Source organism: Triplophysa dalaica, chromosome 23 (genome assembly GCF_015846415.1).
Source record: "Triplophysa dalaica isolate WHDGS20190420 chromosome 23, ASM1584641v1, whole genome shotgun sequence".
Taxonomy (NCBI): Eukaryota; Metazoa; Chordata; class Actinopteri; order Cypriniformes; family Nemacheilidae; genus Triplophysa; species Triplophysa dalaica.
This window is the reverse complement of record NC_079564.1, coordinates 364296-377500: the sequence shown is the minus strand read 5'-3', so window position 1 is coordinate 377500 and position 13205 is coordinate 364296. Positions and strand designations below refer to the sequence as shown.

Sequence of the window (13205 nt, the reverse complement as noted above, 5' to 3'; positions counted from 1 at the left end):
CATCTTCACAGTAAGTATGAGGCAGCTAATGCAGAGCACCACGCACTCCCATTACTGAGAGTGCTGGACGTCCCCTGACTGCAGATCTCCCAGCAGCCCGTCGCTCAAACACGGCCAGAGAAGCTGTTTCTAGGTCTGCAGTTAGTGGATCTGCCCTTAGGTACCCAAATCACCCCCTCCTCCCCCCACCCAGGGCAGTGGAGGGCAAATCCAGAGAGTGTAATACCATCTCTGACCACAAGAGGGAGGCACGGAGACGAGTGTAACCACATCCCTCCTGCCTCTGCTATCACAGAAGCGCATGACAACATGCTTTTCATAGCTACTTATTTTAGTAAACGTGGGGAGGATAGAACAATAAAAGAATGAAAGATTTTTTCAGGATGAGTTGTTTTAGCGTTCGTCCTCTTTTTCTATACACTGACAAAGCTTAATGCCAAGAGAAGTATCTTAGCTTTTTAACGCCTCTGCATTTGATTACTTGCCCTCCCCGCAACTTATCAAGGAAAAGACCTCTTTTTTTTAAACCCGCCCCTCCTAATTTCACTGTGTCGATTTTCAAAATTCCCACGCAAGCCCCGCCCCCTTTCTTCTTTATCAGACATTCACCTAGCGTGTCTTTCCGGCGGAGTCAAAGAGAGGCAGAGCCACACACACTGTACTAGCAACACCACCATCTCCGATCTAACCCGTCAAGATCCACATGTGTCCATTCAGCCAATCGCCTTCAAGAATCAGTTTACCCCCAATCCAATTTGGCTGGCGCAAGGCGATTGGCTGCAGCTGTGTGCTAGCTTCCCTCCTGTCTCTGCCTCCCCCCTGCTAGGTAGTGTCAAAGCCCGTCCACGCGAGACGCGATGCTCTCCCGGTGCGCGTGATGGAGCCGAAGCACGCCACCTACCCCGTCTGGGTGCCCGAGTGGCAGAGCGAGCGGGAGTTTCAACTCATGACCTTCTGAGGAGCCTTGAACCAGACTCACGGGTGGGCGGGATGAGGGGTGGGTGGGAGGAGTCAGAGGGGAAGAGGGAGGGGCCGAGCAGCCTCTCTTCAGACACCTGTCGGAGACGGGCCGGGATACGATGGCTGCTCACGGCTTGATCGCATACTTATTCTCCCTTCAACGACACGTCTAGCCCATCATCTCATAAGCAATTGGGTAAATTCAGCCACTCCGAGGGTTAAGCATGCACAAATGAGGAAAGCCTTCCCTTCGTCTCGCTAGCCGGGTTTCTGGCTGTTTTTTCTTTTCTTTACTTTGTTTAATGTTAGATGCTGTTTTGAAGGTTAAAGTCAAGAGTGGCCTTATATCCATTCAGTCCATCTTGGTAGTGTTCGTGACCACCGCTCGACTACAAAAGAAAACCAATTCGGACGCTCACCCAAAAACTGACATTAGAATTGAAAAGAGTTTTTTCCCGACTGCAGTAACTGCAGATTTTTCCATCTTGAGTATTTACTAGCTATATGTAAAGAAAGCCATAAATTAAATATTTTGTTATTGATATTTTAAACTTTATAAAGATTAAAGACAGATAACTATTGAATAATATAAAAGAACAGTGCTATTTTAGTCATATTTCCCATCATCCCATGATCCATCGAAACATCTCATTATAAAACGGTCAATTCTGGTCCTTGATTCTGATTGGTTGAGCAGAGTTCTGAGCCGTTATTAAATAACACAATTTATAATGGCTGACCGCATTACATTGCCTAAATATCACTTTATTTAATGAAACCTTGCTAAGAATATGGAGTAACCGTTTTATAAAAGCAATAAGCCGTGTGAAGCAGTGCGTTACAGATGATTATATAACAGCTAGAGGGGTTTTAAGGACCTTAGCTGTTATAAAATGCACTTGTAACACACTTCTTTGCAAGGCTTATTGCTTTATTAATGTCATTTCATAAGTGTGTGTCTTTGCCACTAGAGGTCAGCAGAGGACAGAAACCGAGCATAGTGCTTCCATAAACCTGAAATGATCATTGTGATATCTGTGTCCTTGACGTGGCGTCTCTTCATTTTTAATGATACGAAAGCACAGATCAGATGAAGGGTTTTGTATTTTATTTCTTCGTTCGTTTTGTAAACATCATCACTCTCCGGCCCTGTAAAATGCCAATGACCATGTGCCATCTCCTTTATAGATGTCCTTCATTTTTCTTTTTTCCTCTACAACTGTCCACGCCCCGTGTTAAACTGTGTTTGTCGATATTTCCAGATATGTTCTTCTGTTTCCAACCTTTCTTCAACTAAAAGGGCTTTCCAGCTTCTGCTTAATTAGACGAGCCCTCTGTGGTGTTGATGGTATGACCGCAATGCATTATGGGAGGGGGTCCTCAATGCTCTGAGGCTGTGAAAAACAAATCACGCAGACCACGCCAAGCGCCCTCTTAACGCCTGCATTGCATTGTGGGTATCACCATGGCTTTCTTGGAAACATGTTTGAGGACATTGGTTGGACAGTTAAAAGACGTACGTTGCCAGATTATGTTGAACTCGACCATAATCAGACATTTTATCGCTAAATATTTATCCTCTCCCGGACAATAGCCACAGACTCCACCCCAAATAAAACAATAAACAAAGAAACCCAACCCCAGGATGCTTTCGGACAGAACTTTGAACAGAACTTTTTCTCTGCCTTTTGCGAAAACTCCAAACTATTTGCCAAGATTTTCTCTTGTTTGTTCAGATTTATTTCTCTTTTTTCTTTTTATGCCTCTCCCTGTTTTGAGTTCTGTGTCGAGATCCGTTTGAAAGTAGTTTGCAGGTAGTCACGCTTCACACGGAGCGCCACAGAATCGCTCCTCGCCAAGCGTCGCTGTTTCTCCTTTATCAACGAGGCTGCGGCTTTGTTAACTGTATCGTACTCGAGTGTGATGCTAGTCGAGGTCCTGATGCTGCACCGTTGGGATAGCAACAAATCCTTCGACAAAGATTTGAATCCGAAAGGATGCCATAGCTTGTTTGCGTTGCCCCGCATGCCGAAACTAACCGTGAAACTAACACGATGCCCTGAGACGTCACAGAGCGTTATGAGAAGTTTATAAAGCCGCATTGTTCTTCGGTGATACGGGCGCCGCGGCGACGTCCGGATGTGATGCCGTTGTTCTCCGTGTGAAGCTTGAATAATATGAAGGCCTTCATAAACTTAGACGAGAATAGAGACGGTTGATGTGTTGCACCGACTTGTATGAATGTAGTATCTCTTTGTAAACCAGAGCCGTTTCTTTTATTATCATTTTGTTAGTTGTTTCCTTTTGTTTCCATGACGATGTGGTTAAATGCCCTGTCCCATGCATTGCACACTGTTTCCTTTTTGTTTTTATATCATTCAATAATGGACAAATATAGACTGCCGTATATCTTGTATTGAATTTGATTTCCAATGGTATTCTATAGAAAGTATATTCTATACGTATATGAGATATATGAAACAGCGCCTCTTTAGTCGAACTCTCTCTTGTGGGAACTGCAATGTGTGGCTCTGCCTGTTGACTATTTCCACGTGAACCTGTGACTTGATTTGTATGGTGTCTGTATATATCAAAATGAAATAAACTGTTGAAACAGAACACCGGCTTGCTTGTTTTTTGACTAGATGAATCTCCATTTGCGAGCGAGCGTTTCATCTTGTTGTGTATGAGAGGTCATGATGTTGTCTGGGTGCGTGTGTGACTGCTCACGTCACGTTATGTCATGACTGCACGTGGGTTGGTTTTTATTCACAGTATCATGAGAAAGAGTGTTGACGTTTCCTTCACAGGAGTGTGCAGCCTGCAGGCCGAGATGTGATTGAAAATGATGAATATCTTTATTTCTTCTGTTCTTACAAGTTGAATGTTTTTGTGTAACGATCTAATCCTAACGCTGCATCTTTTCTTGTACAACATGACCGTTCTTAGCAGATGTCTACAGGTGGAGACAACACAAAATAATTCCCAGCGCTTTTCCCCCTGCTAACCCCTTTTTCTCTCTCTCTCTCTCTCTCTTTCTTTTTTTATCTTTTGTAAAAGAAATTGCATTTATTCTTCTCTCACTGACGTTTCTGTGGTTGGTAAAGCCACAAGGAGGCGCCAAAGACCACAAAACGAGCTCTTGGGGGGTTTAACTTTAACTTTGTGTTTTTGTCATTGGTGGTATTTTGTTATTGTTTTGTGTGTCCGTCCTCTGGTCTGTCGTTTATTTCGTGTAAATATCTATACTGCACGCTTAATGTGCTGCTGTATGTTTGCACTGTTTTGCTTGCGTGTTTCTTTGGGCCTACCGAGATGTTTGTTCGTTTTTGTTCGTTATTGCCACTTTTACGTTCTCCACACAGCACACCAATACACACCTCACTGCACACACACTAGAGTTAAGGCACAACTCACACACACCCTCCACACCCCCGAATCCACGTGTCTTCAAGCTCCCATCATCAGACTGACTTATTTTCTTGTTTCTTTGCAGTCGAGGAAAGCCAGCGATCAGACAAAGAGCAATGAGAGTAAAACTGACAGTATAGGCAGTGGAAGGGCCATTCCTATCAAACAGGTACGTCACCGAATTTATAGTCTTTTTATATGAGGTAGGTATCCAAGATTCAGGATTTTTGTGCTTAATGTGTTTAAGGATATTAAGTGAAACGTTCCTATTCAAGGGGTTATATTTGAGTGTGTTTTATATTTTATTCTTTGCTTGTGAGGGCACATTTACTGTTATTACACACACATTTGTTTTAGGTTGTCTGTACTAATAAAAGGGCTCATAAATTAGTTGTATTGTGTTTAAATAAGTGTGCAATATTTATTTATAGTCTTCCAGGGTAGAAATATATGACTGTTATAAAAGCAGTGGAACTCTGTGAAATGAAAATGTTTGTGTGAGAGATTTTGGCTGGTAAAAGAGCATACAATCTTAATAGTTTTTTAAGCACAGTTACAGTTAAATGAATGTGACTTGAGAAGTCGCCCCTTGCAGTTCCTCTCTATCACCAGCAGACGTCAGTGTAACACTATATGACAGAAGTTTATATTCTCTGTGGTTTTACTTTACTGTCTGATCTGTTGGTCATAATGTTGTCAGTTATGCATGAAGACGAAAGACATATTAATCCTTAATATGACATTAAAACAAAGTATTTTGTCTTTTTTGTTACCTTATGTAGAGCACTATAGTAAATATTCCCTAACGAAAATTAACCAGAGAGTTTCTGTTGTTACAATGTTGTATCCAGGTTTTTATTTTGGTGTATTGATTACTAATGGAAAAAACATGGTTTTACTAATGTAACCTTTTATTTGCTTAAATGTAGTAAAACTATGGCTCATTTTCGGGATTCAACAGATTTGAACCGTCTTGTTCAATTTCAAATTTTGTTGTATTTTATGTTTTTTAAATGTTCTTGAATTAATTAAAAAATATATAATTTATGTTGAGGAATTACGGGTAGTAAAGGTTTATTTATAAATGCATTGGATAACATGAACTAAAAAAGAGCAATATAGTTTTTCAGTATAATTCATTTTTTAATCTTAGTGCATGCCAATACAATAGTTCAAGTTTATTGTGCATTGACTAATTAATCGATTTTTTTTAAATGTAAACTAATGCATTAACTACAAATACAACCGTGCTGTACTGAATTCTGCATCATTTTCTATTATTGCGTGTATTGATTTTTGTTTGGTTAAATACAGAAAATAGAATGTATTTATCTCATGTACAAAGCGAAACATCTCATCCAGGGTGGTTTTAAAAACGATTTCTGTAATTAGCGCCAGTGCTTGACACAGTAGCTGTCAAATATTTATTTTTCTTTTGTGAAGTTGTTCCTTCATTTGTTCTCATTTGAACCTTGGATTCAATTTACAAATGAACCCTAACCCTAACCTTTAACCCCTGCCAGAGATTAGTGTCGTCACACTGAACAGACCTTAACCCGGTGACAAGAAGCCCATGCAAATCCTGACCCCTGAAAGCACTTCATATAATCTCGAAATAATCAAACTAGTCATTTATAATAAAGACTAATGCCACTTTTTAACGGCAGATTAATTGTCTAGTTACAATTCAAAGATAATTTACAATAATAGTTCATAAACGGTGACAAATTTAATTAAGTCTAAGCTGTAGTAGGTGTGATTTTAATTTCTATCGTGAGCTGTATAGAAATGTATAAATTAATGCTCGGGATGAAGGGGGGTTAGAGTTAGCACATGTCTATATCCTCCGTCAGCCTTCTTTACTTTACCTCCATTGTACATCGATTACACTCCGGCTTTCAAGATGATCTCTTTAAGAGCGGCCATTGTAATCTGTTTGTCTGTAGTGGATGCTCACAGAGAGAAGAGAGAGAGAGAGGGGGTGCTGGGATACTTTTCAATGGGCCTGATTGCCCGGCCAGTCAAATGCACAGTCAGGAAGATCAAAGTACCATGGAAGTATAATTACCTCCCACTGGGCAAATTACACACTGTGGACCCCCCCACACCCCTCCCAATCAGTAAAAATGGTAAATAAGAGCAACAATAGCAGCGGTAGCTCAGGGGTGACACAGAGGGACTGTCAACACAAACCTTTTGTGTTTCATCCCAGTAAGATCCCTCTTCCACCTCTCCGAATGACCACTGAACTGAGGCTGTGATGTTGATAGACACGTCTGCATGTGGGTCTATAGGTGAAGGAGTGTGTATTTTATTTATTTGTATATTAATGTTGACTGAACAGACCGTAATGTGATGTGACAGTTCACATGAGGATAAATAAGCAATGTTTCCAACTAAAATCAAACCAGAAGGAAATTGGATTTGTTTTTTGTGATAATTAAGCAGATTTTCCTATCAAATCCTCATTACTGTAATGTGTCTGAATGCTTTTCTTTTGTTTGTTTGCACTGTATTAAAGACAAATGGCTGTGATACTGACAAATATCAGCAGAAGCTACAGGAAATACAGCAAATACTATAACACATAAATACATTTAAATTAAAAAAGAGGATCATTGTTTTATTACAGTAAGATTGATTTTGTATTACAGTGTTAACATATCCAGTAAAAAGTAGAGAAGATGGTTATATCAGGGTGTACGTATTTCATCGGCCCAAAGTTAGCTTCCGGTCTGTATTTGGCTATAATAAAAATTTACTTCTATTCTGTGTTTGGCTATAATATAAAAAAATTTTTTATATTAATTGTATTCTTTAATAATTTTTTATTATGTTAAATCTACTCAACAGTTATTGATAGTTTGCAGAGGTCTTCCAGAAAGTCAAGTGTGGGCCACATAACATTTGTTTATGTTGTTGCTGCTGAAACCGTCTAGTGTTGATATCAAACATTTGTTTTTTAATACAGTTAATAATACATATTATAAATCCCAAACCTTTTTTGAAAAGATTTATAATTTTACTGCTGATTGTTTATGTTTATTGAGTGGGGACGCTCATATTTTCTCTCCATTGATCTGTTTCAACACTGTGGGCTGTGATGTTAATGATCATGTTTATGCGTCTATGACCGTTGTCACATCCATGTACACGCACAGAAGAGTTCTGCCAGCTGTTCGCTGAATGGATTTGATTGTCTCACCAATAGGACTTCTGTAGGAACATCCACATTATTGAATGAGTAATAGACAGGCTAGTGCTGCTAACAGATGGCTGTTTCTTAGGAAATGACAGAATGTTCATCACAGTTATTGTGGAAAGCAAATGAGGTCAAAACCAATGTCAATAAAACTTGACCTTTATCTAAGCTCTCAATTTCTGGAGAAAAAATATGTTTTAAAATGCATTTTTTACAGAGGTGATTTGAGAATATTCTTTTGTTGTATATTGTTTGTCAGAGGGTGTTGATAATTGTTTTTATTTTTTTCATTTATTTGAATAAATGAATTAAGAGTTAATTTGCAAAAACAGAGAAACTCTGCTTTTAATATTTTTAAAACATCGTGTTTTTTACTGTGCATACCAATTAATATAAATCAAACTGTATCTGGGTTGTTTTGATTTAATAATAATGGAGTTATATGTTTTTGCAAATAAACGTCAAATATATTTTATAATATAAATAAATATGCATGTAATGTAATATAAATCAATTAATATAATATATATATATATATATATTAAATCATATAGATATTTATTTTAATTGTATTTATTTTACTTTTGTTATTTTAGTATTTTATAATGTTTGTTATTTTTTAAACAATTTAATATGTATTATTCTTATTTATTATATATTTTGTTTAATTTAATTTACTTACTTTTTGCTAAACCACTCAAACAATTGTACTCTTTTCTAGTATTAGTTGAATCAGTGTAATCAAATTCCTTTTATTTTTTAGATACATATGTCTTGTACGATTAGTTTCAATATTAGAATTTATATTTGTTGTGATGTCAAGTTTAATTTGTAATAATTGCCTAAAAATGAGTTGTATTGTTGAGCGTGCTCCAGAAGTGAACAGGTTTTAAAGAGTATGAGGTGTTTGATGCAGAGTATCTGTGAGGACGGAGCGCCACTAGTGGTGAATATCAGCGCAGGGATCAGATCAGGGTGAGAAGAGGATTAGGGTTTGATTGTCGGTTAAACACCATGATACCCAGTTGACCTCCGGTCAGCACCTGATGTTTAGCAACTAGTGTATTCTGTGTTAATCCCTTCAGTGCCGGGGCCGAGCAGTTAACACATCACAGCCCTCCCGCTCCCTCAATCCCATCAGGAAGTGTTCAAGAGCACAGGATTCTGCCCTAATCCCATAATTAAGCAAAAACAGGCCACCCCGACCCCCTGCAGCCCACCCCTAAAATCCTCTGTGCACTTCCAGTGCAGACCAGGGAGTGTTTGTCCTGGCTGCACTTTAGGGGATAAGTGTTTTTATTGAAGAACAGTGGGAGATTGATGGTGAGACCTGGAGCAGAGGACAGGAGAATCTGGAAGCTTTTGAAGAGCTGGGATCACAGGGTCTAATCCTCATGCTCTCAGAGGTCTGCAAGAGTTCACCAGTCTTTCACAAATTGGATTTAGCCTCTGCTCTCCCTCGGCTCCTTAAAGACCGCACCGCTGAGATGTGCACATGAATGACCCCCTCTTGCTGTTTGGTGTTGCTCAGGTCTCCACCTGACTTGTGTTTCAAAGGTGATGAGTCACAAAATTTGGTTGGACTTTAAATCTGCTGCTCTTGAACATGTATCCATGAATGTCCCGCTGGAACTCAGCATTGGGATTATTTATGATTTATTTCAATAATTTAAACTACAAACAAGCCTGAGAATATTATTTATAGTCATTTTGCATTCATATTACTTGTGTAATTATATCAGTGTTTTCAAAACAAGGCTTGCGAGTGGTAAACAGAAGCCGTATTTGTTTGTTTGTTGTTAGTTCGGTCATTTATTATGTCAGGTTTGTTGGTCAACAAAGCTGTTCAAACTTTATTTTTGTGGTGACTAAAGAAATGTACAAAGAAATGAACAATGTTATATTTGATCATCTTCAGTGCAGAAATGTTCACTTGTTATTTGATCAACTTCTGGAGGTTTCACGTTGAGATGCTTTTAAAACAATGTTGAGTTTGTTCTCACCTGTTCTGTGCTCTTATCGGCTGTTCTCTTATCATTATTGTCTGAAAAGTCCGATTTAAGCATTAAAAAGTTTCAGATATTTAAGCATACACCTTCACTAAAGGAAAGTGACACAATGAAACGACGGGTACACAAACGTTCCTTAACGTCGAGCAAATGTTGACACGTGATGAGAGGGGCTCCATAGGGCTGCATTGTTTTGTTTTAATGTTACTGTGAAAGTTGACAGTCTTTGTTAAGAGGTCTTGAATGTATGTGAATGAGCTCCTGCTTCATTATAATGTGATGGCATGTGGGAATATTATTACCTTTTAGAGGTCAATAGTAAGATGGTAAATAATGCATCTATTGCATCTGTTTTTATGTACCTCATCATTTCCAGAGCACACGCTTGAAACATACTACATACATAATGGTTGATCTTTTTAATTTAGGACTCTAGTTTATCTCTGTGCTCATTCAGCAAGTCTCTGAAATATTATAAAACCCTCTTCTTTGAATATGAATTTCTTGTGTCTGATTTTCCATTGGTTTTGTCTACAACAGGGAATATTGTTAAAACGCAGTGGGAAGTCTCTCAATAAGGAGTGGAAGAAGAAATACGTCACATTGTGTGACAACGGCCTGCTCACGTACCACCCCAGTTTACATGTGAGTGCATTCTTCCCTCTTCTGATGTTTGATTCACGTTACTGAACTGATTCATTCTTATGATGCAATTCAATGAACCAGATGATAGTTTGAGGTTTTCTTGTTTTTAACTGTAAACTATAAATGTATCTTTGAGGTTTACGTTTGAGTTTTGTTTGTCATTCGACTCACAATAGCACCCCTAAATAAGTCAACTGATTTATAAATATTTTCTCAGTGAGATTTTTTGGTAACAAAAGAAGCAGCTCGGATGAATCTGATGATTCTTTTTAGTTAAATACATTATGAAATATGTTGTATCAGTGGTGACATTTTTTATTGAAAACAAAGGGTTTCTAAACAATTTTTTAAGTTTTAAATTAACATTGTCACTATTTCACAGCATTGACAATAACCGCAATATAAAAAAAAACATGATCAATGTTGTTTTAATTCTACACATTGCAATATCATAAACTACTCAGCATCCATTCAAATTTTGGCCTTAAGAGTTACAGTCGTTACTCTCTCTCTCTCTCTCTCTCTCTCCCTCTCTCTCTCTCTCTCTCTCTCTCCCTCTCTCTCTCCCTCTCTCTCTCTCTCTCTCTCTCTCTCTCTCTCTCACTCTCTCTCTCACTCTCACTCTCACTCTCACTCTCACTCTCTCTCTCTCTCTCTCTCTCTCTCTCTCTCTCTCTCAATTCAAGTACAACTTACTAACCAGAAAAAAAGTGAATTCTACTTATTAAATGCATTTAGTATTTGTTAAAATATCGAGTAAATATGACTGAAAGTAAACATAAAAACATGTGTTTTTTTACTACATAGATGGTCAAGTGAGAAGAGACAGGTGGTCATAAAAGTGACACTTCATGACTAATATCGTGGCTCCCTCAGCTGAGGCACAAGCACCGCTCTTCTGAACAATGGTGACCACTTAAAAAACCCAAACTTGTAAATAACACCTCAAACATAAATCCATACAAAACCCAAACAAGTCTTCCTTTTTATAAAGAAATCGCTAAAAATGACAGTTAATCTAATGTAGTCAGATGCAAAGCATGCTGGGAACTAAAGATCAACTGCCAAGGTAGTCATATCTATAAAAAAGTCTCAACACTTAATAAATACGTACATTTATTATGACCAATTTAAATAGGTTTAACATAATAAAATTTAGTTGGATTTACTTTATAATTTGTTACTTTACTCAAACAAAATAATAAAAATTGTTGCAACCAAAATTTGTAGATTTTATTCCCAAAATATTTACGTTATTTTAACTCAGTTTTTTTGTTAAAAACAGGAAGCATATTTTAATCATTTATTTTCTTAAAATCTACTTGGGCACATAATCATTTTTTTCAGTGTGAGAACCATAAGGTCTCTGGTAATACAATGAAATGTGGACAGGTCAGCCGCTCTCTTACGGCCGTCGCCGCAGGACACTCACACGATCCACACGGAGCATTTATCTCTGTCAGCACCCCGCGTGGTCCTAATACCTCCTTAAATCCCACTTTCTGCTCCTCATTTGCATGCACACGTCTCTCAAACAGCCATCCTCCCGTTTCTGAAGATATTTACCATAGGTTTATAATTAATAAGCGTTGGCTAATTAAGATCCACTTGATGTGCAGCCCACCTTGACATGTTACACGAGAAACGTTAAGCGGTCTCAACAGGCATTGACCAAATTAATATCTCAGCCAAACTCGGATCTGTGCCGCGTGTCGATTAGTGCCGTAATGGGCATCTAATGCCAGTCATGTGTGTAATAGGAACACAGTATCGTGGGCATCATAACCGTCTCCGTTACAGTCGTTCGGATTCGACACCTGTGGACCACTCGTTTAGCTCAACGAGAGAGACAAAGAGAGACGTGCGGCACAAGGGAGAGAAAGGCGCTTTCATTTTGTGCCGCAGCCAGCCGAACTATCCCACAATCCCCTTCTGTTAATTCCGTCTGCAGCATCAATTAAATTGTTTGTAGAAACTAATTGAATATGGCTTAATCACACATCTTAATAGCTTTCCGCGCCTCAAACTGGCTGTTAATTCCAGCAATAAAATGGAATGAGAGCGCTCACTGGGTAATTAGTACAGAGGCTTTTGAAGAAATTAGTGCTTTATGGGGCGCAATAAAAGTGAAGAGGAGTTGGCGGGAGTCTTGCCAGGCCGAAATCTCTGCTCGCCTTTTTTTTGTGCTGAGCGGGTGATTTGCACCTTGGCTTAAGCCATTTGTGCGCCGCAAACTCCCAAGAAAATGGAATGGGCCGGATGAAATGGGAACGAGTGCGCTTGCAGTCGTTAATGTTCATTAGGCTCATCTGTGGAAACAAGTGAAAAAGATGCCGTGGGCTCGCCGGTTGTTCGATTGGAGCAGGGCAAGTTTATTCCTTTTGTTTTTTAAAGCTGCAGAACATCTGAATAGTTTGGGTTTTCATGTACCTCAAAACCTTATTTCAAATGAATTATTCAATTAAAGCATATGAGAGCATTCTTGTAGTTCATTTGGTTGGGTGACAGATTAAAAGTCATGAGTTTGATCTCTGGAAACATGCATACAGTGTGATTAAAAGACATTTGGTAGGTTGGATGCGGTGCAAGTTGCTTTGGATGAAAGTGTCTGCCAAATGCATACATCTAAATGATGCAAATCTTGGTCTTGAAACCATTTATTTCAAGTTTGAAATGTCTATTTTTAGGATTACATGCAGAATATCCACGGAAAGGAAATCGATTTGCTGCGGACGACGGTGAAGGTGCCCGGGAAACGGCCTCCCAGAGCGGTGGCGACAGTCGCCCCGACAGCCAGCCCGAAAACCAACGGACTGACCAAAGACGGAAGCACCTTACAGCTTGGCATTGGGGCAACAAGTGAGTGAGAATTTTGCTTGATGAAATCATTCAACTGTATACTGTGCACTTAGAAGCTAATGTCAAATTCTCAAACTATTTGAATCCCTGCTGTAGTTTTCAGGTTATATCGTTCACAT

General features: G+C 38.8%; 1 protein-coding gene across 4 annotated transcripts in view; it reads left to right on the top strand.

Annotated features, from left to right (window-relative positions):
- agap3 (ArfGAP with GTPase domain, ankyrin repeat and PH domain 3) overlaps nt 1–13205 on the top strand; it is a 148167-nt gene that overhangs the window by 93725 nt on the left and 41237 nt on the right. For all 4 annotated transcript variants that reach the window (XM_056737802.1, XM_056737803.1, XM_056737801.1 and 1 more), the window contains 4 exons: nt 1–10; nt 4457–4540; nt 10123–10227; nt 12915–13086. The exon at nt 1–10 is cut by the window's left edge and continues 146 nt beyond it. In XM_056737802.1, coding sequence (XP_056593780.1) covers nt 1–10; nt 4457–4540; nt 10123–10227; nt 12915–13086 — 371 coding nt within the window. The remainder of the gene's footprint in view (nt 11–4456; nt 4541–10122; nt 10228–12914; nt 13087–13205) is intronic.